This window comes from Pholcus phalangioides, unplaced genomic scaffold (genome assembly GCF_987345545.1).
Source record: "Pholcus phalangioides strain wild (caught in Gottingen) unplaced genomic scaffold, Ppha-v1.0 ptg000024l_1, whole genome shotgun sequence".
NCBI lineage: Eukaryota > Metazoa > Arthropoda > Arachnida > Araneae > Pholcidae > Pholcus > Pholcus phalangioides.
Genome location: NW_028301616.1, coordinates 9,152,864 through 9,177,642, shown reverse-complemented (window position 1 = coordinate 9,177,642; position 24,779 = coordinate 9,152,864). Strand labels below are relative to the sequence as shown.

At 37.4% G+C, this 24,779-nt stretch overlaps 1 protein-coding gene across 1 annotated transcript in view; it reads right to left on the bottom strand.

Moving 5' to 3' along the window:
• The window catches only part of LOC149068697 (uncharacterized), a 109,407-nt gene that overhangs the window by 6,245 nt on the left and 78,383 nt on the right, over positions 1-24,779 (bottom strand). The window contains exons 53-61 of the mRNA XM_089251400.1: positions 11,811-11,864; positions 9,979-10,032; positions 7,699-7,752; positions 5,361-5,468; positions 4,749-4,802; positions 4,454-4,489; positions 3,905-3,940; positions 2,110-2,127; positions 1,682-1,979 (exon numbers count right to left, since the gene is read on the bottom strand). Coding sequence (XP_089107526.1) covers positions 1,682-1,979; positions 2,110-2,127; positions 3,905-3,940; positions 4,454-4,489; positions 4,749-4,802; positions 5,361-5,468; positions 7,699-7,752; positions 9,979-10,032; positions 11,811-11,864 — 712 coding nt within the window. The remainder of the gene's footprint in view (positions 1-1,681; positions 1,980-2,109; positions 2,128-3,904; positions 3,941-4,453; positions 4,490-4,748; positions 4,803-5,360; positions 5,469-7,698; positions 7,753-9,978; positions 10,033-11,810; positions 11,865-24,779) is intronic.

Sequence of the window (24,779 nt, the reverse complement as noted above, 5' to 3'; positions counted from 1 at the left end):
TAAAGGTGCTCAATAAGTCCATCGTGGAATGCACAGCATATGTCTACAGGTATATATATATACGGTAGTCAAATTCGCCCCCAAACTTTTTCGAGCATGTTTGTCCACTGCAAGTGGATTTCTGTGTACTACATGTGCGAAACTCTGTCGGATGTGCTACACATTTTTATCAGACATGCTGGGATGGGCCAGAGGATTTCCTCCCTTTACACAGACACACTGTGTCTTGGAATTGTTTAAACCATTGCCTAATGCTCTTAGTGGTAGGAAGTTCAACACCACAGTACTGTCTACGAAAAGCATGATGAACAGTTGTTACGGACTCACACTTCGCAAAACTTAGAACACAAAACGGTTTCTGTTGTGCAATAGCCAGTGACAAACACTGGAGTAGCGGCCGAAGGAAGAGCATTAGCGCTACCTGTAGGCAACTGCGTGAAACTTGAGATTTCTCTTTCTACCTATACATTATTTGATCAAAACGGATTAAAAGCTGAATAGTTATGATTTTTTTGAATCGGATGATTCTTTTTGAAACACACTGCATTATTGTGTTGTATACTGGTTCGTGTAACAAAAATAAAGCATTTTTTTTCCTATGGTCTCTAGAAATTTGTCGTGAAAGGAGTAAATTTTCAAGCACTAGGAAATAAAGACAAGGCTATGAACAAAAAGCTAATGTGTATTTTTTTTGTTATTTTTGGTTGTCCCTGGTAAGTGAAATTACTTCTGATTTACGTACATCAAAAAATTGTTTTTCTCTTCCTCTTTTGAAAAACCTTATTTTATTAAACACATTGAAATAAATAAAAAGAATAATTTATTTTAATGTTTTCTTCACAATTAAATCTAGTAAATTCATTAAATTTTCTACTAAATTTGCACAAATTCTGCACATTAAAATGAACTGTTTTCCTCAGAAGCATCACGGACAGATTTAGTGAGTGATTTGAAGCTCTTACACAAGCTTTGTGAAGAAAAGCGGTGGTAAATGTGTTTTTTAACCCTTCTCAAGTGACACCGCAGAAATTACCAAACCTCTTTAAAATGTCATATCTTTTTTTAACGAAGTAAGCTTTCTTCCGACTTTTAGCAGGTGTAAACTAAGAGTACAGGTAAAGTGTTCCATTGGCAAATCTAATTTATAAGATATCTGTGCTGGTCAATGCTACAATAAGAAGCTTTACAGGAGGTGAGATACCTCATTAATGCCGCTTAAAGGGTTAATATAACTTATGACCATAAATCCCTCTGATCAAGATTGGTTGCCAAGTGTGCAAGACAAAAATTCTGCCAAGTGCAAACTTTGCTGCTAAATCTTACCAACATAGAAAAGTCACTGATTCCCACAATTTGATGTTGGTTTAGCACCAAGTCCAACAAATTATATTTGTTCTTCTTCATAATCAAATTTATTCCTTTCGGCCACTCTTCATCAAAAACACCCTTTATATATGTGCACAGAACACACACACATATTATTTATGTTTCGTAATTACTTGAATCCCATGTGCAATTTATCCCTCGGCTGCAATGAATACATATAGTTACCTAACCTAATATCGTCACTGATTCTAATGTGCACCAATGCGAACAGGTTTGATTTCGGAGGGGAGGAGAAATTCAAATTTGAGTTAATGTGGTAATCAATGATTCAAAATAAAGTAATGCAATGCTTTACCATCTTGAAAATCTGGATGACCGTAGTAAAGATCTCTGCAGGTTCTAGCAGGATTGTTTCTTGTACCAATAGGTTTCTTCAAGCTACTTATTTCTTTACGCATTATGTATATATTAGCGAACATATTTACAAGATCATCTTGAATTTTTGAGGGCTTAGACTCTTTTTCTGGTGCTTTTTCAGTGACTGGATCATCATCTTTCTCGTCAACACTTCTTTCTTCTCTGTGGTGGAAAAGAGGGTAATCTCTCTGGAAGAGGATTTCTGGAGGAATGTGGGGGCCTTCCCCTGGAGGACCCTGATCAAAACAGAATTATATGATTTTTTAAAGGCATATTCAAGACCACTAAATTATGAGTAAATGCGGCAATATAATGATTGCAAAATAAATGAGTAATAATGAAACAAAATATGCCTGAATCACTTACTGGTTCTCCTGGTGGGCCCTGCAGGGGCAAAAAGAAAAAAAATGGTACTGAGAGCATTTCAATAACGTAAATCAACTAACATGAAATGATTTCAATTTCAAGAATCACATAATTATGAATAAATGTGCAAAGAACCATCGCAAAATTAATGAATTTATAATCAACATTTTTTGATTTGAACAATTCAAGCTGCGCAAGTAAATTTGACTTGAAGATGAAAAAAAAAAAATCACAGGCATTTATGGACTTTGTGCAATGCAAATTAGCATATATGCATGGCCTCACAAAAATCTGTTCATGCTGAGAAGTGTTTATATGTATGTATGTCTGCTGGAGGTTGGATGTGTCATGTGTTTGAAAAATACTGCCATCTACCTTTCAAATTGGAATGGAAAGTGGCTAATGTCCAAATTTTTTATCCCTTTTTGCAATTGTATGTGAGAATTTTTTATTTAAAAATAAGCTTCTATTCCCGTTTCACTGTTAGAAAACCCACAAGAAATCAACCTCAGCTGACTATGAGAGTGCCACTTGCTGCATCCAATACCAATCAATGATGCAAACCTGACCACACAAGGAGGCCTAGTCTATTTATATACAAATAAAATGCCACAACAGGCAAAATGCCCAACGAGGTGGCTGAATATATCTACTTATACATAGTTATAATACTTATACTATTAATCCTTAAACTGTATGAATATTCAGAAAAATACCTCTCCGTATAAGAACATTTTCTCTCCTGTATCACAAATTATCAAAAAAGCAATTCAGCTGCTTAGACAGATGGCAGCACAACCAGAACACAACATAAATATGTTAGGGCCACACATACATTCAGAACACAGTCCAGCATGTACTAATTTGTTAGAAATCAATCACAGGAATGTTTACGAGGTGCATGTGTGGTTAAGTAGTAGCGCACTTGTTGGCACATCATCTATTCAAAATTAGAACAGTTAAATCGCACATGCAAACTGTGAATGTGCCTCTGAAAAATTTCAACTAAATTAGTGATAGCTGGAAAGTGCTGTGTGTCTAACGATAAGCGTAATTGTTTCAAGAAGCGAGTGAGAATCAGAAGTTACAAATTGGAAGGTTATTATTGCTTGTATGTATCAGTACATGAGTTTAAATGTTGTTGGTTTGATTTCTGGGGAGAGATTTTTTAAATGGAAAAATTTATCTCCTCCATTTTAGATAACCAACTTCAGTCAACCATTACTATTCTGCCTATGGGAATTTAACATGGGCTTTTGCTAATCTAGATGTGTGTAAGGCCAGGTGCGAAACTATGGGGAGCGAAATATGAATACAATGATATTGCATTCAATAAATCCATTGAAAATTACTTATATCAATATTTTTGATTAAATAACATATTCAAGAAAACTTCTACTAAAAAACGGAAAAAACCAGAGAAATGTTTTTCAAAAAAAGTCAAGACAGAAAGAAAACTATGACTGTTCTGGACAATGTGGGACATACGGTCACCTCATCCACAACAATGTAAAAATCGCTCCTACCAACAGCGAGCTCTAGTAATTGGCATTGACTGTCATTTATTATTTAAATGAGCAGTGAATGTACATCGAATATGAAATGTATTCCTGAAATGTGAGACTATTGGCAATGACAAGACTTATTCAACTTTGTATATACTTTGAGATTGGGAGTATCAACTCATAGCTAAAAAAGAGGTATTATTATTATTTTGGTTATATGGGCCTCAGTAGGATCCGTATAACCAAATGTCTTTAATGATTGATTTTAAAAGTGTGAGAAAAAAACTTACCGGTGGGCCCATGTCTCCTTTAGGACCAGCTGGGCCCTATAATATAAAAAGCAAAAAACAATTACAATAAAATTCAAAGAGCATGATGAAACACTTTTAGAAAATTCACAGACAAAATTATTGTCTGCACTAAGGAGGCAAATGCCCATTGAACTAAATCAAAATAATAAGTGTTCACTGTATTAGATAGTCCTTCAAAGTGAAAGCACTTTTAATTTGTCTATAGCGGCAGATCTCAACCTTTTCCTCACAGAGCACTTGGTGCACTGCAGCCGCTCCAGAAAAATGAAATAAATCAGCAAATTCAGTAAATGAATTGAAAAGCCACAGAAATTAATTCTCAAAAGGTCTTGCTTTGCGAGTTAAAAAAGGTTGGGAACCACTGGTCTACACAGAAAGGAAAAGCTGTTGAGTTTTTTGTGACAAATCAATTTGAGAACTAACAAGCATTAGAACTTCCAGTATTTGCACTGACAAGATTATATCAATTTAACAAAACTGTAATTTTCTCAATACTTTGCTTATTAATTCAATAGTATTCATACATACTGTAGCACCCTTGGGACCTGATGGTCCTTCTATACCCTGGAAAAAAGAAAAGTAAATTTATCAAAAATTAAATAAAAAGGGAAAGCAAAAAGAGTAAAAAATTACATTCAATGTAAAATAAAATTTAAAAAAAAATTCAAAAAATTAAATACCCATTCCTCCACCAGATCTCACTCAAAAACTGATAACTCTCATGAGAAAAATTAATGAGTGATAACAAAATTATTATTAATCTAAACATCAATATTTACTAAATGAGAATGAAAAATGATAATGAAAAAAAATTCAGACTTACTGGTGGTCCCAATGGTCCATCATTACCCTTTTGACCTTCTGGACCTGGTGGGCCCTAAAACATTATAAGCATTGTTCATCACTATCTAATAGTAACAATTCTGAGATCACATGCAAAACTTGAAAGGATATGGGTAAAACAAATTCACTGAACTAAGCTTTGCACATGAAAAATGTAACACATCCGACAGTAATTTTCAATTGGGTATGGAAAGTTTGGTTGGTCTTTCTTGAGCATTAAGAAATTAAGAAACGCTGACATAAGAGAAAGTTATGTCACCTTGAACACAGGTTCTTAGAAAATCAGGGTTCTTATATTTTAAGTAAATGCATGCCATGGGATATGTGAATTATATTTCTGTGCCCCTTCATCTGTAATTTCAGGGGGATATACAGTAACAATCTCGTTAAAATGATACTCGATATAATGATAAATCTTTATAAAACAATATTTGATAAACTCTGTGTGTGAAAAGAGTTTACCCTCTCTCTTTGATACTCAAAATTCTGATGATGTGACCATGCAAGCCATACTTTATTAGAAATATGACAATAGGAATTGACATTTAAAATAAAATATCCCACACATAAGATATTTGACCAGAATTTTTACCGTATCTCCCTTTGGACCAGGAGGTCCAGGATTGCCTTTTTCACCCTTGTCACCCTTTTCACCTTGGTGACCTTTCATTCCAGCACGTCCAATTTGGCCTCTATGACCCTGAAAGTAAACAATACATCGGATAAGTTTCAAAAGTGCAGATTACTCAGATAACTTAAGAAAGTTACCGTGTTTAATTTGAGAGGAAACGGAAGCATTACAAAAATATCCAGTTAGAAAATTGCAATCCTTGGCATTATATCAATAATTTCACAATAATTAAATCAAATGAGTGTGAATAGAGTTCTCAAATATTGAAAAACTTTTACAAACTGCTCAATAGCCAACTAATTTTCTAGTAAAGCAGCGATAAAGTGATGCATTCAAATACCAGCTCCAATCCACTATATTGGTGAAACTGAACCAGCAAACTTCTGTAATAAGTGAATTTCTATTGAACTCACACAACAGGGATTTAAAAGTTGATATTCTTCAGGTAATTTCAGATGCAACTGAATTTAAGATAACTAAGAAAATTAATTAACTGTTCCCGAGAAATTAAGATTTTCAAAAGGAGCCACAATTCATAATAAGAACTTTCTTTCTTAAAGCTGCATACTAGGGTATATGATTTTTTTTTAAATCATTGATTTACATGACAAAATTTAAATTTTGTTTCTTATTTACATAACTTCAATGATATTGAAGTAAAAGTAACCTGGTATGTTATGCATGATATGTGGTAAAGTCTCTGATTAAAGAAGTATAGAAGATCTTTGGGGTAGATATAGACTTGAACTTGATCCCTAGATATAATGCAGAAAGAAAACTGCCCTATTTCTAAATTTTGTGCATGGAAAAAAATGCAGGGAGTTGAACTTGGCACTTAGCTTAATTGCACAAAGTATTTTCAATGCATTTACAATGTGACACTAGGGCTCCTCTGATTAGAAAACAGAGGAATTATTTTTTGTATAAAGCCTTGCCCTAATTGCTGATTCAAAATAATAATAGTTGTTTTATAATAGCCCAAATATCATTGGGCTTTTCAACTAAACTTTTCTTATTAAAAATTCACGAGTTTGCACATTTTTTTTAACCAAAACTCATTAAATATGTGAAAGAACAAAAATGTGCAAACTATTAAGCAACAAGAAACCACATCCATTAATTGTGCAAGAAACAATCATGTCAATAGAATGTTTTATTTAATTGATACTGAATGGCCCTTTGTGAGATACATCAAGTGAATTGAGATACCTGCACCTTATGTGTGATACTGAGTTGTCACCACACATTCACTTCAATGGGTGGGGGGGGGGGGCAACGACTCATGAATAAAAGCACTTTTTTCTACAAGAAAAATATAAATCCATGAAGTTAATTTGGGCTCAAAGACCTTTCATGTTACATAAACACAGATTTTTGGTGTTATTATTTTTTTGCTTGTAGTTCATTTGTAGTTTACTCATTAACGCTGAATTAAATTTGAGCAATTAGGAAAAAAAACAGTTAGGTGATATCAAAATATGCATTTTTAATGATTAGCAAGATTTGTTTTAATTAATAAGCAGTTAGTTAATTTTAAACAAAAAAAAATCATGATTTTTTCATACCCTGCTGTATACAATCGACCCTCATTATATGACCTCACCAATTATGGAAAATGGATGTTATATAAAAAGTTTGGGGAAAAAATTCATACCAATAATATTATTTTGTTATGATGTAAGCGGTTGCAATGAAAATGTAGCAGATTAAGAAATAATAAAATTTAAATTCATAATACAGTACATATCTTGAATGTACTGTATGAGTACGATCTCATACATTGTACTCACAAAAATACTGCATAATTGGATAAAACATACATCTATTTTTTCAATACCTGCAGTGAATTGATCAGAGATCATCGTTAGTGTTTTTTGAGCAATAAATGTTCTCAGTTAAACAAAATTTTCCTCTTGAATATTTTCAATATTTTGTTTATTTCTCCACAAAAAAGAAGGGTGGGCAAAGAGCCCAGTTCAGATGTTGTTATGGAATCAACGATATTTCCAGGTCACTATAGTAGTATAGTAGAAAAAAATAAATAACATGGAAAACATTCAGGACATATTTTACTGGTTGTTGTAATGGGATGATAGCTATAACACATGGTTCTTATAAAGAGCAACTGTAAATGGTTGAAAAAATTTGACACATTTTTTTTTCTGCCTCCATGATGTTCAACCTCCACAAATGTTGAGAAATGTGAAAAAAGACAAAGATTGATTCAGTAAGATTACTTACATAGAGTGCAAATCAATACTTAACAACAAAGTATGACAATATTTATGGTATTACTTACTTTAGGTCCTCGCTTGCCTCTGTCTCCTTTGGCACCCTTTTCACCTGGTGCACCCTATGAATTGGGAAAAATTGGCTTGTCAAAAATAATATAAAATCAAATTATGCAAATTAAAATGTTCACAGAAAGAAAACCATGGAGAAACACTTTGAAATAGTCATCTCAAGATAGAACTTTCGAAACATCCCATTATAAATCCTTATTAAGAAGTTACATTTAATGACTTATGGTACTGATTTGCAAAAAAATAATACACCTAAAAGAAATCGTCTGACATGCATGAAATGTTGTGGATTACATTATAAAGTTAAAATGAGCAAATGATTAGAATTTCACACTGAAAGAATAATTAATTACAGATGACAGAACTAGTACTCCGTTGGGCTGCCCCCTAGAATCAGTATAAGATTGAATACGAGCTGACATTGATGCATGGAGATCATTTGATAATTTTTATTGCACTACATTCATTTTCTGCACACAGAGCTAATTAGACTGGGACCTACAATTTATTGCTGATTCTGAACAGCAGCCTTTTCTATTCTCATCGGAGGCTCCCTGTGGTAGCAATCTTTCACCGTGGTCGTGTCACAGCTTCTGTTATACCCCTGTGTCAGGAAAGTTTCGGACAAGGATGAACCAGGTATTGAACTTGCAACACCTCTAAACATCATTTGGGACTTTAGGCGAGTATCTTATCAACTTGGGCTACCACGCCCTTGATGCATAGAGGCTGTGTATGTAGTCCTGCTGCAAATTCATCCACGGTTTCCATAATTGTGCTTCTAGTTTAAGCACAGTGGCCAGTTGCCAGATTTTTCTTTCAAGATGATTGGAAACATTTTCTATCTTGGACAAGTTAGGAAAGGGTGCAGGCCAATCAAGTGTGTCTATATTCAGGAGAAATTTTTGAGACACTTTTGCAGTATGCAGCTGGGCCTTTATGCAATTTTTCAACACACACCTTGTTGAAAAATGGCTGCGGTGAGCTCTGCCATAAAAAGGCACAACATGTGTGGCCACAGTATATCATTGACATATCATTGAACGGTCATAGTACCGTGGATCACTACTAAGGGGGTGAATAGTTATCGTATGCAATAGCTCCCCGGAACATAACACCAAGCATGTGGGAAATCATCAAAAAAGACTGGACTGCTGTTTTGTCCAGTGTCCCAGACACAGATGTGGCCATCATCACTGCTAAGACTGTACCTGTATTCGTTGCTGAAGACCACCTGATTTCAATCTGAAGCAATCCAGTTTTGTCAAGGAAGACACCACTTAAAATGCAGGAAATGATGCTTGACTGTTAATAGCAATACACATAATGGTCTTAGGGAGACAAGATCATTTCGAGCTAGGCACCTTGAAATGCTACTTGTTGAAGGAGGGAATCTGTATGGATATTTGTCGCATGGCGTTGAATAGTAGACAAAGAAACATTCTAGTCTGTTTGGAAGGATTGACATAGAAAAATACCGTCTTCTCTGTTATTCATTGGTCTGAGGCGTCTGACCCAGACCCATTGATCCCAACACCATCTAATCGTCCGATCAGAATGGCCAAGGTGCTGTGCAATCTGACGGCAGGATCATCCAGCTTCTCATAGGCCAATGATCCAGCCCCTTTTAAAGAGAGACATTTGAATGAAATTCCTTTGCTAGTGTCTTGAAGGAATGGCAAATCCTTAATGAATCCTTTACAAAAAGAAAATCACAGAAAAGTAGCCATGGAGGTATATGTATAGCATCAGAGAACAAATTTTTTACTCCCTCTGGTGGCAAACTTATTTATCCAAATACGTCATAACTCTAATCATTTGTATAAATTTTGCTCTGTATGTGGGTATGAAAAATTTCAAAACCGACTGACAACTCGTTCTGCTTGTGGTTTTTTGTTGCAAAATCAGTGTATATTTTGATTTGTTGTATAATTTTGTCTTTTTCAAATCTAACAAGTATACCCCAAAATCAAACCTGATCAAGCTCAAATCAGAATCAATGACAACATTAAGGAAAAATATAAATTTTTGCAGCTGAGAAATAAGATAAGTTTTAGAATGGAGTAAATATGACCTGTATTATTCAGGAAGAATAGTAAAAATATTAAGTAAAGTGAATACTCGCCAAAATTAACTAGTAATTTTTCCTATCTTTTAGCATTGAATCCTACCAGAGAGAATAAAAAAAAAAAGTTCTACACAGTAAAAGCCAAAATTTGATCATTAAATCTAATTTGAGTTTGAAAATAATTTAATAATTTTGCTACAACACTTACAGTGGTTCCGGGCAAACCAGTGGGCCCTGGAAGACCTGGTGGACCAACATCACCCTAAAAAAAAATTCATATAAACATGTTAGAATTCTCTCAAGTATTAATGAAAAATACAAAAAGAAAAATTTGCAAAAACTAGTCAGTACATAGTTAATACTTGATTATCGAAATCTTCATAATGTGAAATTTCAGATTCACTGGGAAGAATAAATCATCTTCTTTGCAATTTGCCAGGTGATTACCACAACTATCTATATGCTGGTATATAAATCCGGGACGGCTTTGAAAAAATTCTCATCTGTGCAAAACCTCTTGGCACCCTTTTAATGTATAAGCTGCATCAGTAAAACAACCCAGAAAACTTGCAGATTTGTACATGCTATGCATATGCATTGAAAACTAGTTTCCTCTGCAAATTATTTCATCAAATACATTCACTGTTTGAGTTTTACTGACGAAACATTTTTCCTGCACAATTATTTTTATTCCTTCCCACTAAAATTACTGTCCCCATCACAGCCACCAGAAGTACCCGCACAGCTTCAAAGTCACCACCCTTATAAGCTAATCTCCTCAACTTGAGGACCTAATGACGTATAATTAAAAACCTGTGCACATAAGCCGAATCTCCAAAACTATACACATTTTAGAGAAAAAAATTATATTTTGGTCTCTGTGCATTTCCATAAATGTGCATTGCTCAGATAAAAGATCTGGGCCATTCCAGAAAATATGCATGAACATGTTGTGAACTTAATGTGAAGTTTGTTACTGTGTTATGTTTGTTATAGTGCTGCCATCAGTTTTTTAGGCATGAGTGAAGTGTAATGACTGAATACATGCACAATGTCCATTGTAGGCCAGTTGCTATCTGTGACGAGACTTTTTAATGTGGAGATGGGCTCGCATTCGTGCCAACTTCAGCCAACTGCCGCTGTGGCACCAGAGGGGTTCGAATCAGGGTCCTCCCATGGTGCGAGTCCACAACTATCACTACTTGACCACCACAGCAGCAATTTACTCTCCCCCTCCTACCCAATACTAAAGCTAATTTTTCGGCAAAAAAAAAAAAAACTTGGTTTATACACAAGTATGTATGGTAATTAACTCAATTTTATACTTGGCTATTACCAGTGGTGAAGAGTCAACCCGAGTTTCCTCAGACTTGAGCCAGGACTAGACTATAAAAGTTTGATAAAAGATCTTTACAGAAGTTTAAAAAACAACTAATAAGCCTATTGGTTACATTCACTTGTATGTGAACAATATACTTATTGGTTGAATTTTTCAAGTTTTATCACACATTTAAAGTGTAATCTTGACCTTAGTGATTGGAAATCACCAGCTCGATACTTAACAAAGTACACATCTCCTTTAGCTAAAATACTTCCACAAATGTATACATAACTTATTAGTTACTTGTGTGTAGTTTCTGCTGTAATGTAAAAGCATCAAGTGCTTAAACTATATTTTGTTTTTCTTCTGTTTTGGAAATGGATACATTATAAATAATATATATATTTTTCTTTTAAAGATGTTAGAAATGTTGGTTTTCAGAATGTATGGGCGTCACATGTTTTAAAATTTTTTTCATTCTGTTCAGACATGTTTGAGAATGTTATCTTTGAAAAATTGGTGAAAAATTTCCAGACAACGGAATACAATTTGACTATTCATTGCAGTTTCTATGGCAAGTATTATTATGAAGAAAATAATCCTGTTATAACAGATTGCATTCAGTTTTTAACGGTTTACAACAGGTTACCCATTAGCACATATTTATAGAAAAACAAGAGCGATAAAAGCTTTATACCAATAAAATGAAACCAACTTACAGCAAGACCCGGAGATCCTCTCAATCCAGGTGGCCCAGGTGGTCCAGAAATTCCCTAGTATGAAGAAAAAACAACATTGCAATAACATGTAAAGAAACTTTTTTTTGTTGAAACTGCATAATTGACAGTTTGTGAGATTGAAACACAATATTTACATTGAGTGAATACTTAAGCAAAATACATATATTGATAAGTTTAACCTGTAACTGGAACGAGTATTTAAAAAAAAGAAGAAGAAAGACTTGACTGGGATGTGCTGTTCTTGCTTGTTGTGAATGAAGGAAAGTGGTATTATCTCTCTGTAAAAAAGCGTGCAGGTACTAAACATGTTTAGGGAATCAAAGCGATAGGGAGTTGCTTCACACCAACTTAAACAGGATTGGAGCATGGGCAAATGAATGGAGCATGAAGTTTAGCATTAAGGAGTGCATGGTCGCTCATTTTGGTTCGAACAACCCACAGTTCTCTTACGAGTTGAATGATGTCACTATCCCGGATGCAACTAGGCTCACCGATTTGCGAATTCTCATTAACGAGCAGCTTAGATTTTCTGAACATTGTTCAATGGTGGTGAAAAAAGCGAATAGAATGTTCGGTTTTGTTTCCAAAAAGGAATCTTTGTGTTCTCCTGAAGTCATTCTTCCACTTTTCCGAGACTTAGTTCATCCTGGACTGGAGTATGTGTGTATGGTCTCCCAAAACCTTACAGCAGAGGGACATAGACTTAATTGAAGGTGTGCAGAGAAGAGCTACACGTGTTCTTATTAGCATACAGGGCTTGAGTTATGAAGAGAGATTTTTTTTTTTTGAATATGTTAATATTGGATGAATTCAGGTGTCTGGGAGACATGATCGAAGTGTTCAAAATTTTTAACGGGATGAATAGGATGGACCATGAATTATTGTTACACTACTGCTTTTACAAGGGGACACAAGTATCGATTGGTAAGGGACAAATCTAGGTTATGGTGTTGCAGGGAGTTTTTCTCTAATAGGGTTGTTAATAAATGGAACAAACTTACCCCCGAAGGTAGTAAATTCTATTACAATTGAAACGTTTAAAAAGAAATATGATAAGCATGTTGGGGTAAATTGAAAAGCTCTCCATACTTAGAATATGACAACCATAAGTATTCTTTATGGGCATTGAATAATATTTTATCTTGTATATATACTGTTTCTAGTTTTTGTAATTGCTTTTTTATTGGAGTTGCAATAATTTTGAAGTATATGACATCCATATTTGTTATGGGCAACTTTTTCTCAGCCACCTAGTTTGGCATTTTGCCTGTTGTGGTGTTGTATTTGTATGTTATTAAACAGCTCAACAAGCCATGTGTTAAAGGACCCCCCTACTTACCCAAACTACACTGGTGAAATAAATTAAGAGAATTTGCATATTTTATCGAATTTCGTGAAAAGAACTGAACTGAATGTAAAACCACTGCTTCTAGACCAAAATGCAAATCTTGTATATCAAATGCGTAAGCGTACACGTGTGCGTAGGCGGAGCCAGAAGAGAAACAGGCTTTATAAGCGTGTGTAAGTTAAGACGCATTTCGTTCGCTAGCACACCACGGCGAATTTCTTGGTGTTATTTTGCAGCAATCGGTTAATTTCAAATTGTAACAGTAAAAATGAGTAACCACCAACGTTTAGATGATGGAATGAGGGGGCGAATTGTGGGGAGGCTAGAAGCAGGCCAATCTCAAGTCCAGATTTGTAGAGAGTTCAATTTAACGCCCAGCGCCGTGTGTAACTTATGGAAACAGTTCCAGGATACCGGATCCATCGAGAGAAAGCCTGGGCAAGGTCATCCAAGAGCCACGACGGCCAGAGAAGATCGCCATTTGTCGATTATAGCGAGGCATAACAGGAGTGCTACAGCTTCTCAGCTCTCTCGTGACTTGTATGCAGCCACAGGAACCCGTGTATCAAGGGTGACTGTTTCCAATAGACTTCATGAGAGAGGGTTGTTTGCAAGAAGACCTGCTGTTTGCGTCCCGCTCACTTCTAAGGACAGAAGAATCCGTTTATCATGGTGCAGAGAGCATAGAGATTGGAGTATGGATCAATGGGCCACCGTTCTCTTCACTGATGAGTCCCGGTTCAGCCTACGCACCGATTCTCGCCGTACGTTCATATGGAGAGAACCAGGGACCCGCTACCTACCCTCCAATGTCCGCGAAATCGACCATTATGGCGGAGGAGGTTTAATGGTCTGGGCAGGCATCATGTTGGATGGCTGCACACCTCTCCATGTCTTTAAAAGAGGCACTGTGACTAGTGTGAGGTATAGGGATGAGGTCTTGGAGCCCTATGTTCGCATTTTCAGGGGTGCAGTTGGCCCTGAGTTCATTTTAATGGATGATAACGCGAGGCCACATAGAGCTCTTCTGCTTGACGATTTTCTAGAGAGTGAGGATATTCGCCAGATGGATTGGCCAGCCAGATCTCCAGACCTTAACCCTATAGAGCAGTGTTTCCCAAAGGGGGCGATGGGACTATTCAAGGGGGCGATACCAGCTACAGACGCGATTGGGGGGGCTACGAATGGGCATAAGGGGGCGATGGGAGGACGAGAGGAAAAAATAAGTTTTCGAAGACTGGGACCCTTTTCCGAAGAAAGCCTTCGTAAATATCCGTGCCTATGGGCGAAAAAAAAACTAAGAATATTTGCACACAGTAGTTTTACTCATTTCATCTGTTAAGGGAGCAGAGCTAAAGTGTCCCCCCCCCCCTCGAATATGCGCTGTACATTCCAGTTGTATTGTAACTGTAATTGATCGATAAAGCCTTCTGTCGCAGATTTCAACACCATCTGGGAATGACTGGTTTTGCTAATGACTATTCATTATTGGAGCTATCGTCCCCTAAAAAAGTGCAGCTGGTTTCAGGGCCCGAGACGATTCTCGTCATTTCTTTTTCCCCCTCATAAATTCAATACAGATTGTGGCCCGAAAAGAGCCTAGCCTCGGGACCCTGAGGCAGGATGCAGGTGGGGGCATAATTTTAGCATCACTGTTCATTCACCTACGGCTATGGCCTTTTTGCATGCTGGGTTTTTTTTATAAACCACTTGGGAACAGACACAAACATCAATGGTCAACAGCTCGTCATGACACCACTGGGAACCCCGACGCTCACTTTGAGGAACTTTGTAATAGAAAATTTTTGTAATGTATTCGTTCAAATTCGTGAATTACTTAAACCCAAAGATAACGTGTGTGGAAGTACCAAAATATGAATTACAGACGAGCAGCCTTGAACTTTCGTGCATAAAAGTCACATATCTTAAGTGTTTGTTACACAACGGATGGACCCATTTCATGGTTCAAACATGCATATCAGCTTCAGCCACCTCGTTGGGCGATTTGCCTCTTGAGGCCTTTGTGTTTGTATTTGTAATTTCGATGGTGTCCGAAAAGAAATTAATGTAATGCGGAAGAAGATGTTTGTTGAATCCACGCCGTAAGTACGATAATGTATTTTTTTTTTCATCAAAATTTTGATATTACTAAATCCCCTTATATTGACCAATTTTCATGACATAAGTAAGCCCCACTTGGGCAGTACTATCTATTAGAGGCGCCGACATGAAAAAATATTGTGGGGGGGGAGAGGGGGGAAGGAAGGCATAAAGTTGCTTGTCGTCCCATATACACGAGACTCAAGCGTGTACGCGGGACAGAGAGAATGTGCATTGCATTTAATTTTTAGAAATTAATTGGGGGGGGGGGGGTGGGCTCAGTACCCCCTTAAAAATTGTATTGGGGAGAGGGGCTCAAAGGGCCTCAGCTTTCTAGGTTTCCGTGCCTATGCTATCTATTAATGCTTATCAAGAGCGCTATCCGTAACCGCGCTGATTATGACAATAAGGATAAAAGGGAAATTTTGGTACTATCTCTGAAAACAAGCATCGTTTCTCCTTCGAATATTGCGAAGAATATATGGAGGGGGGGGGGGAATACACGCTCCTTCAGCATCGGATGATAGAAATTTCTTCTTGCGATGGTGTCGGTTTAGTAGAAAATTTATTAGAAATTATTTTTTTAACTTGAATTTTTTTTTTACGGTGACTTATGTAGTGTTATTCCTTGAAAGAAAACGATGCATTTTCATACGACCTTTGAAGAGTGATTCTACTCAATTCGAAATTCATTCTTAATCGACTCATTCTTAAGTATAGTATTATATTAATAGTATGATGGAATTATCTTTTTAGCAATGTAGAACGCAAAAAACCAAAGATATTCGTTAAAAATACACGGAAATAAACGCCAATGAATTTCTGGGTATTTTTAGTGAACATCGTTGGTTTTTTGCATTCTATATTAATAGTATTACTCAATTATATAATCAATCATCTCTCTGAAAGGATTTTTTATTGTATTTTTACGTTTAATTAGCATGGTTTCATCCGAATTTTTTTCCTTTTAATATGTTTGAGCTGAAAGGGTTGAATTTCATTACAATCTTAACAAGATTTCAGATATGTTCATAAAACAATGGTAAATATTTAGAATGATTATGTCATTCGGAATTATATGTAGAAGAAAACAAAGAGAGAGAGAGAGTGTCAATTGCAATCCCCCCGATGCTTGCCAGTTTTAATCAAGAAAGAAGTGAGAGACCTGCGCTTGAAATAATGTAAAATTACATTTTCTTAAAATATGGACCTATATAATATCGCAGTAACTCTGGTGATTTGAAAAATAAATGGCAGCTAACCGGAGCCAGACTTAGACACGAACAGGTCCTGGGTAAGGCAGGAATTGGGGCTTCTGTGACTTGAGTCCAAATACACTGCTCAAAACAATTAGGGGAGCACATGGTTTTAACAAAATTACGCAAAGATGTATACCGATAAGTAACATGAAATGAATCATCCATAATTTAAAGCCTAGCAGGAAACGGAAGAAGAAAACTTCATATGCAAATCAAAGTTCATGATGTCAAAAACCAGAAAAAGGAGATAAGGGCAGAAATCGGGATGTTGCAGAAACGTCTGTTTTACTGCCGTAACTGTGAAATTCGATTGCGCAGTATTTTTTTTTTGAGACAAGGTGACTTGAGGATGTCTCAACAACGTGATTTACCGGAATCCATGGCATGGCGTGTTATAGGCAGACTGGAATCCGGGCAAACACAACGTAGTGTCGCGGACGCTGTTGGAGTCGCCAGAAGTGTTGTTGCAAGGCTGTGGAATCGATTCTAAGAAACAGGAAATGTTAGACGTCGACCAGGGCAAGGTCGGCCACGTACAACTACAGCAACTGATGACCGGTATGTACGGTTAACAGCCCGTTGAAACAGAACAGAGAATGCTACGCAGCTGCGAAGACGGTTGCTCTTGGCAACAGGATGAAGGGTGTCCAGCCAAACAGTACGTAATTGGCTTCATGAGGGAGGGCTCTATGCACGTAAGCCAATGGTCTGCATTCCGTTGACCCCACGCCACCATGCGGCCCGAAGAAGATGGGCTGCTGAACATCGAGATTGGGAGCAACATGATTGGAGCCAAGTGCTGTTTACAGACGAGTCCCGATTCAGTCTGGAGTGTGACACCCGACGTGTTCTGGTATGGAGGGACAGGGGCACTTGAAATAACCCCGCATTCGTTCGTGAAAGGTCACAATACAGACAAGCTAGTTGGATGGTATGGGGTGGAATCAGCATAGGCGGACGTACGGACCTGCATATCAATCGGAATGGCACTTTAACGGCCCGAAGGTATGCAGACGAGATACTGCGACCTCATGTCATCCCTTACGCTGGAGCCATTGGAGATTCCTTTGTTTTCCAGGATGATAATGCCCGACTGCATAGAGCTCGTCTGGTGGAGAACATGCTTGAAGCTGAAACAATACAGCGTATGGAATGGCCAGCGTGCTCTCCTGACCTGAATCCAATCGAGCATGTTTGGGACATGCTCGGACGACGCATTGCTGCGCGACCAAGGCCGCCTGTTACTGTCCGAGACTTGCAGATTGCACTTCTTGATATTATTCGATTCACGTATTGTTATTATTATTATTACCTGGCGGATTAGCGGAGCTAAGTTTCATACCTTGTACCTCCCGAGCTAGTTCTTCGAATGAAGCCCTTTGTTGCCTGGCTTCTGTCATTAGTTGAGTAACCAAAGTCTCTAATATTTTAATTTCTGGGTTTCTCGATTCATTTCTTTCATCTGCAACTAATGCTGCATTAACTGACGAAAACTTTGTTACATTTTCATTACTCTCAATCAAAGAGGCTATTTTAATAGCAGTAGCCAAGTCTTGCGGGTTCTGATTTAGGACATGTTTTTGAATGTTGGGCTTTAACCCTGCCAAAAATTGGGACAAACGCGTCCTATCAGCCAAATTTTCAACATCGGGGCTATCAAAATTTGCACCTTGGAGGAATCCGAAAGCTACATTTTTTAATCTACTCGCAAATTCTTTTACGGACTCATTCAACTTTTGTTTACAGTTTGTAAACTGTTGGAGGTGATACGTTAATGGATATTCATTACTGAAATAATTTATGAATTCTTCTTTAAATTCTTTATAATTAGCTTGGCTCCTCAACTCCGGACTGTTGGCCAAGAATTCTGCAGCTTTACCCTTCAATTTCGATTTTAGAACAATCAATTTCTCCGCATCATTCCAATCTGCTAATTTTGAAATTTCTTCCAATTGAGATAAGAAAAACTCTGCCGGATACGATGGCTCAGAACCCGAAAATGAATTCAGCAACCCTAAATACCCTGCTATTGTATTTAACCTTACAGGATGGCCTTCTCCTACCATGTTTACTTGATGATCCATTTTGATACAGAATATTTTTACACCAAAAACAAATTCCCAATTTTGAAGTTAATTCTATAGTTTCGTAATTTGTATCGAATCCTGGTCACGGCACCAAATGTTAGCCCGTTCGGGTTTGAGGCCGTTCTCGTAAGTACGTAAGCGAATGCCGTTCAATGATTTCAAATTGCGTTGTGTATATTTAAAGTATAATAACCCAGGCAAAGTTTACACAAAGTAGTCATACACGAGATGCTGGAAGTTAATTAGTTTATTTACACTCTAGTTAATTGAATTAATGCAACTTGTATTTTTCATGCCATATCATCATCCTTATTAAAAATTATTAATACATATTCCATTCAAGGATACTTAACAAAATCTTCGGTTGGCCCCCAAAACAATTAGGTTCTTGGCCCTGAACATTATATGACCCGTGATTTTCCATTACATCTCAGTTCGCCCCCAAAACAATTAATTACTAGTACCTACACTATATGTCACATATGGGAGAGAGAATATAATCCATGCATCACTCACCAGGTGAGACCCTTCTCCAGTCTTTAGCTTTAGCCCCTTAGACACTCATCGCAGCCAAGAGACGATTCCTCTGATTACAACTCTCGTCTTCACAAGTCATCTCTTTTTCAGTCTAGTTTCGTTACTGCATTTCTAACTCTCCAATTCTCAATTCCCCCGTATCCAGATTTTCTCATCCCTTTAAGATTTCATTTCGGACGTCCCCCGTCCCTTGGAAAACTCCACCCATTTAATTTGATTTGATATTTTACCCATCATCTCTAAGTTTCTATTCGTTTCTTGAAGGTTTATTCATAAGATTGGCCACTGCCGATCCATCCCTAATTTCTTTGTCCAAGCGACTCTCCCTTCAGGACCCCGAGAACCCCAACGGCCATGGCCTAACCTTTAACCTACATCGAAGCTTCCCATGACTAACACTCGGCATTTTAGATCCTCTGTTATACTTTAATTGCACCCCCTAAATAAAGGGATTCTACTTCTACTTAAATGGCCGTCAACTATTCTCAATCTTGAAATTTGTCTATTCATTCGCGTTGGTCCCCTTTATTTTCTTCGATTCCCCGCTTTCTCTCCAAGAAAACACTCCTCGGACGATCCCTTTTGCCTAGGGCACCCCTGAAGTACAACCGACCAGATGCGTTGTGACGGTAACTAAAAGATTCCCTAATGAATGGCGATTGCCCCATCTATTTACATCGGCCTGTGATTGTATTTCTTTTTAATTGGGACTATGTTCCTACCGCTTGGACAAAGCTTCTTCCATCGACATGACGCCACTTACTTTAAACCCCCAAGAAACATGTCTACCATCATAGAGAAACAACCATTCTTATTTACGTTCCTATTGTTCAATTATTTGTTTGCTGTACTATAGTATATCGGTTACTGTCGCCTGCTATCGGCGCCTGGAGACCTACAGTTCTAAATAGTTAAATCCAAAAATCAAATTAAAATACTCCAAACTATCAATTTTAAATATATCTGAAAATAATAATTTTAAATATTCCCTCTATTCTATATTTCTGTTTTAACTAGCACGAGCTAGTTAACATTCCTCCCCTTTTTCTAAAAAAAAATCCATTTTTTTTCCCCCTTTCCATGGTGAGCGATGATGATGATGATACTCTCTTTCCCTTACAATGTGTCAGCAGTGTTGCTAGAAATGAACATTCAAACAATCTAATATTCTCTTCATGTCAACTCATCTTCTTTCTATTGCATACGTTAATAACGCATGTTGTACTCTCTTTTCCCCAATTATGTGTCCTAGGTATTTTATTTCTTTCTTCAAAAAGTCACATTTCTTGGGTGCCAATTTCAAATTGTACTTTTCTAACAAAATGAAAACCTTTTCCAATTTTCGCAAGTGCGTGTCTATGTCAGGGCTGGCAATGAGTATGTCATCGATAAAACAATGTATTTTGTCATCATGTAATTCCGATAATAAGGTATCTGCCAACCGTTGGAACGCTGCCGGAGCAGTCTTCAACCCCATCGGTACTACATTGTAAGAGAAACACCCTTCTTCATTCACAAAGGATAATTTAGAGCGGTCCTCTTCTGCCACTTCTAACTGATAGTAGGCACTACATAAATCTAAACTACTAAAATATTTCGCACCATCCAATTGTGCTAGAATATCTTGGATCAAAGGCAGTGCATACGAATCAGATTGAAGGGTGTCATTAGTCTTTCTAAGATCAACACACATCCTATACCCTCCATTTTTCTTACGGACCATCAATGTAGGTGCCGGATTACTGCTCATACTAGGAGATATAATTCCACTCTCAACCATGTCTGCCACTTGTTTCTTTAACTCAGTTCTTAAATGGTACGGGGTGCGATATCTAGGCGACCTTTGTATTTCCTTCCCATTCCAAGGTATTTTATGTTTTGCTACGTTCGTCCGACCAATTTCAGATATGTCTCGAGCAAAAACATGAGCATATCGCATCAAAAGAGATAATAATCTCCTTTTCAAATGTGCAGGCATACCTTGAAGATCAAAATCGTCTGCTTGCAATGGTTCCAAATTTTTCTTTTCAAGGGGTATCGGTTCCTCTCTCAATTCTGAGTCATCTGAAACTGTGACTGTACCCAATTTCGTACCCTTTGCTAAATATCTATTAGACTCAGACATGTTTGCTATTAAAACTTTAACCCTTCCTTGTTCGTCGATCTTCCCCACTGAATGAGCCAACCATACAACACTATTTCGATTCCCTTCTTTAGGAGTAATTAGAACCTCACTTCCACGTTCAATATATGGTACTTCTACTGTCAATAACTTTTGCGTTCTAGGAGGAATTCTCAATTTACCTGGTAACACCAAATTCACCATACACTGCTGATCATTCCCACGGTTGTCTTCCCGCCTGACCAATGGCACTGACATATCCTTATTCCTTAGACAACCACTCTCAGCATCCAATGCAAAATTACCAGCCTTAATAAAATCATAGCCCAATATAATATCATACTCAGGACTCAGCTGCTGTTCCGCAACATATACCTTTTGCAATTCCTCTCTAAAACCCAAATGTATTGGCACGACGTACACAGCGGAGTGGCTCAAAATTTTCCCGGTCACCCCTCGAATTTGGATGTTGTCATCATCGGCTCTAGTACAAGAAATTTGTTTCATGATGTCTTGCATTGAAACTGAATCAATCACACTAATGCACGCACCTGAGTCTATAAGAGCACGAAACTGTAAATTAGCTATCTTAATCTTTACAATCGGTAGGAGAAATCCATTGGCTTCCCTCTGTTGCAATATACATATGTTCTTTTTCGTATTTACAAGATTTCCCCCACCTTTTGATTGTCAATTTCCTGTCTGTTGGGTTGGGACCCCTGGAGCTGTTGTCACCTCTTGAGTTTGCCTTTCCTTTCCCTCTTGCCTGAATCCATTCACCGATCTTTTCTGTGGGCACCACCGCCGAATATGGCCTTTTTCCCCACACCCATAGCAAACAAAAGAATTCTTGTGGTTTTGAGACGTTCTCCACTGCGGGAAGGTGCTTTGTTGAGACTGAGAAGCACCCTGTAATTGTTGCTGCGGACAGGCATTATATCCCGTGAACTTAACTTGCGTATTGTTATTATTATTATTACCTGGCGGATTAGCGGAGCTAAGTTTCATACCTTGTACCTCCCGAGCTAGTTCTTCGAATGAAGCCCTTTGTTGCCTGGCTTCTGTCATTAGTTGAGTAACCAAAGTCTCTAATATTTTAATTTCTGGGTTTCTCGATTCATTTCTTTCATCTGCAACTAATGCTGCATTAACTGACGAAAACTTTGTTACATTTTCATTACTCTCAATCAAAGAGGCTATTTTAATAGCAGTAGCCAAGTCTTGCGGGTTCTGATTTAGGACATGTTTTTGAATGTTGGGCTTTAACCCTGCCAAAAATTGGGACAAACGCGTCCTATCAGCCAAATTTTCAACATCGGGGCTATCAAAATTTGCACCTTGGAGGAATCCGAAAGCTACATTTTTTAATCTACTCGCAAATTCTTTTACGGACTCATTCAACTTTTGTTTACAGTTTGTAAACTGTTGGAGGTGATACGTTAATGGATATTCATTACTGAAATAATTTATGAATTCTTCTTTAAATTCTTTATAATTAGCTTGGCTCCTCAACTCCGGACTGTTGGCCAAGAATTCTGCAGCTTTACCCTTCAATTTCGATTTTAGAACAATCAATTTCTCCGCATCATTCCAATCTGCTAATTTTGAAATTTCTTCCAATTGAGATAAGAAAAACTCTGCCGGATACGATGGCTCAGAACCCGAAAATGAATTCAGCAACCCTAAATACCCTGCTATTGTATTTAACCTTACAGGATGGCCTTCTCCTACCATGTTTACTTGATGATCCATTTTGATACAGAATATTTTTACACCAAAAACAAATTCCCAATTTTGAAGTTAATTCTATAGTTTCGTAATTTGTATCGAATCCTGGTCACGGCACCAAATGTTAGCCCGTTCGGGTTTGAGGCCGTTCTCGTAAGTACGTAAGCGAATGCCGTTCAATGATTTCAAATTGCGTTGTGTATATTTAAAGTATAATAACCCAGGCAAAGTTTACACAAAGTAGTCATACACGAGATGCTGGAAGTTAATTAGTTTATTTACACTCTAGTTAATTGAATTAATGCAACTTGTATTTTTCATGCCATATCATCATCCTTATTAAAAATTATTAATACATATTCCATTCAAGGATACTTAACAAAATCTTCGGTTGGCCCCCAAAACAATTAGGTTCTTGGCCCTGAACATTATATGACCCGTGATTTTCTATTACATCTCAGTTCGCCCCCAAAACAATTAATTACTAGTACCTACACTATATGTCAAATATGGGAGAGAGAATATAATCCATGCATCACTCACCAGGTGAGACCCTTCTCCAGTCTTTAGCTTTAGCCCCTTAGACACTCATCGCAGCCAAGAGACGATTCCTCTGATTACAACTCTCGTCTTCACAAGTCATCTCTTTTTCAGTCTAGTTTCGTTACTGCATTTCTAACTCTCCAATTCTCAATTCCCCCGTATCCAGATTTTCTCATCCCTTTAAGATTTCATTTCGGACGTCCCCCGTCCCTTGGAAAACTCCACCCATTTAATTTGATTTGATATTTTACCCATCATCTCTAAGTTTCTATTCGTTTCTTGAAGGTTTATTCATAAGATTGGCCACTGCCGATCCATCCCTAATTTCTTTGTCCAAGCGACTCTCCCTTCAGGACCCCGAGAACCCCAACGGCCATGGCCTAACCTTTAACCTACATCGAAGCTTCCCATGACTAACACTCGGCATTTTAGATCCTCTGTTATACTTTAATTGCACCCCCTAAATAAAGGGATTCTACTTCTACTTAAATGGCCGTCAACTATTCTCAATCTTGAAATTTGTCTATTCATTCGCGTTGGTCCCCTTTATTTTCTTCGATTCCCCGCTTTCTCTCCAAGAAAACACTCCTCGGACGATCCCTTTTGCCTAGGGCACCCCTGAAGTACAACCGACCAGATGCGTTGTGACGGTAACTAAAAGATTCCCTAATGAATGGCGATTGCCCCATCTATTTACATCGGCCTGTGATTGTATTTCTTTTTAATTGGGACTATGTTCCTACCGCTTGGACAAAGCTTCTTCCATCGACATGACGCCACTTACTTTAAACCCCCAAGAAACATGTCTACCATCATAGAGAAACAACCATTCTTATTTACGTTCCTATTGTTCAATTATTTGTTTGCTGTACTATAGTATATCGGTTACTGTCGCCTGCTATCGGCGCCTGGAGACCTACAGTTCTAAATAGTTAAATCCAAAAATCAAATTAAAATACTCCAAACTATCAATTTTAAATATATCTGAAAATAATAATTTTAAATATTCCCTCTATTCTATATTTCTGTTTTAACTAGCACGAGCTAGTTAACAAAAGTAGGCCGTGGGCAGAATGACCACGCGATGGACTCACTTGATTCTGACCACAGTTTCTGACTTGAATTGATGTATTTTTCCCGATGTGCTTATAATTTGATAATCAACCCAAGTGGGATACCCGGCCTGCGTTGATAGTGGTTGTATTCATCCTTTGACGACAGCAC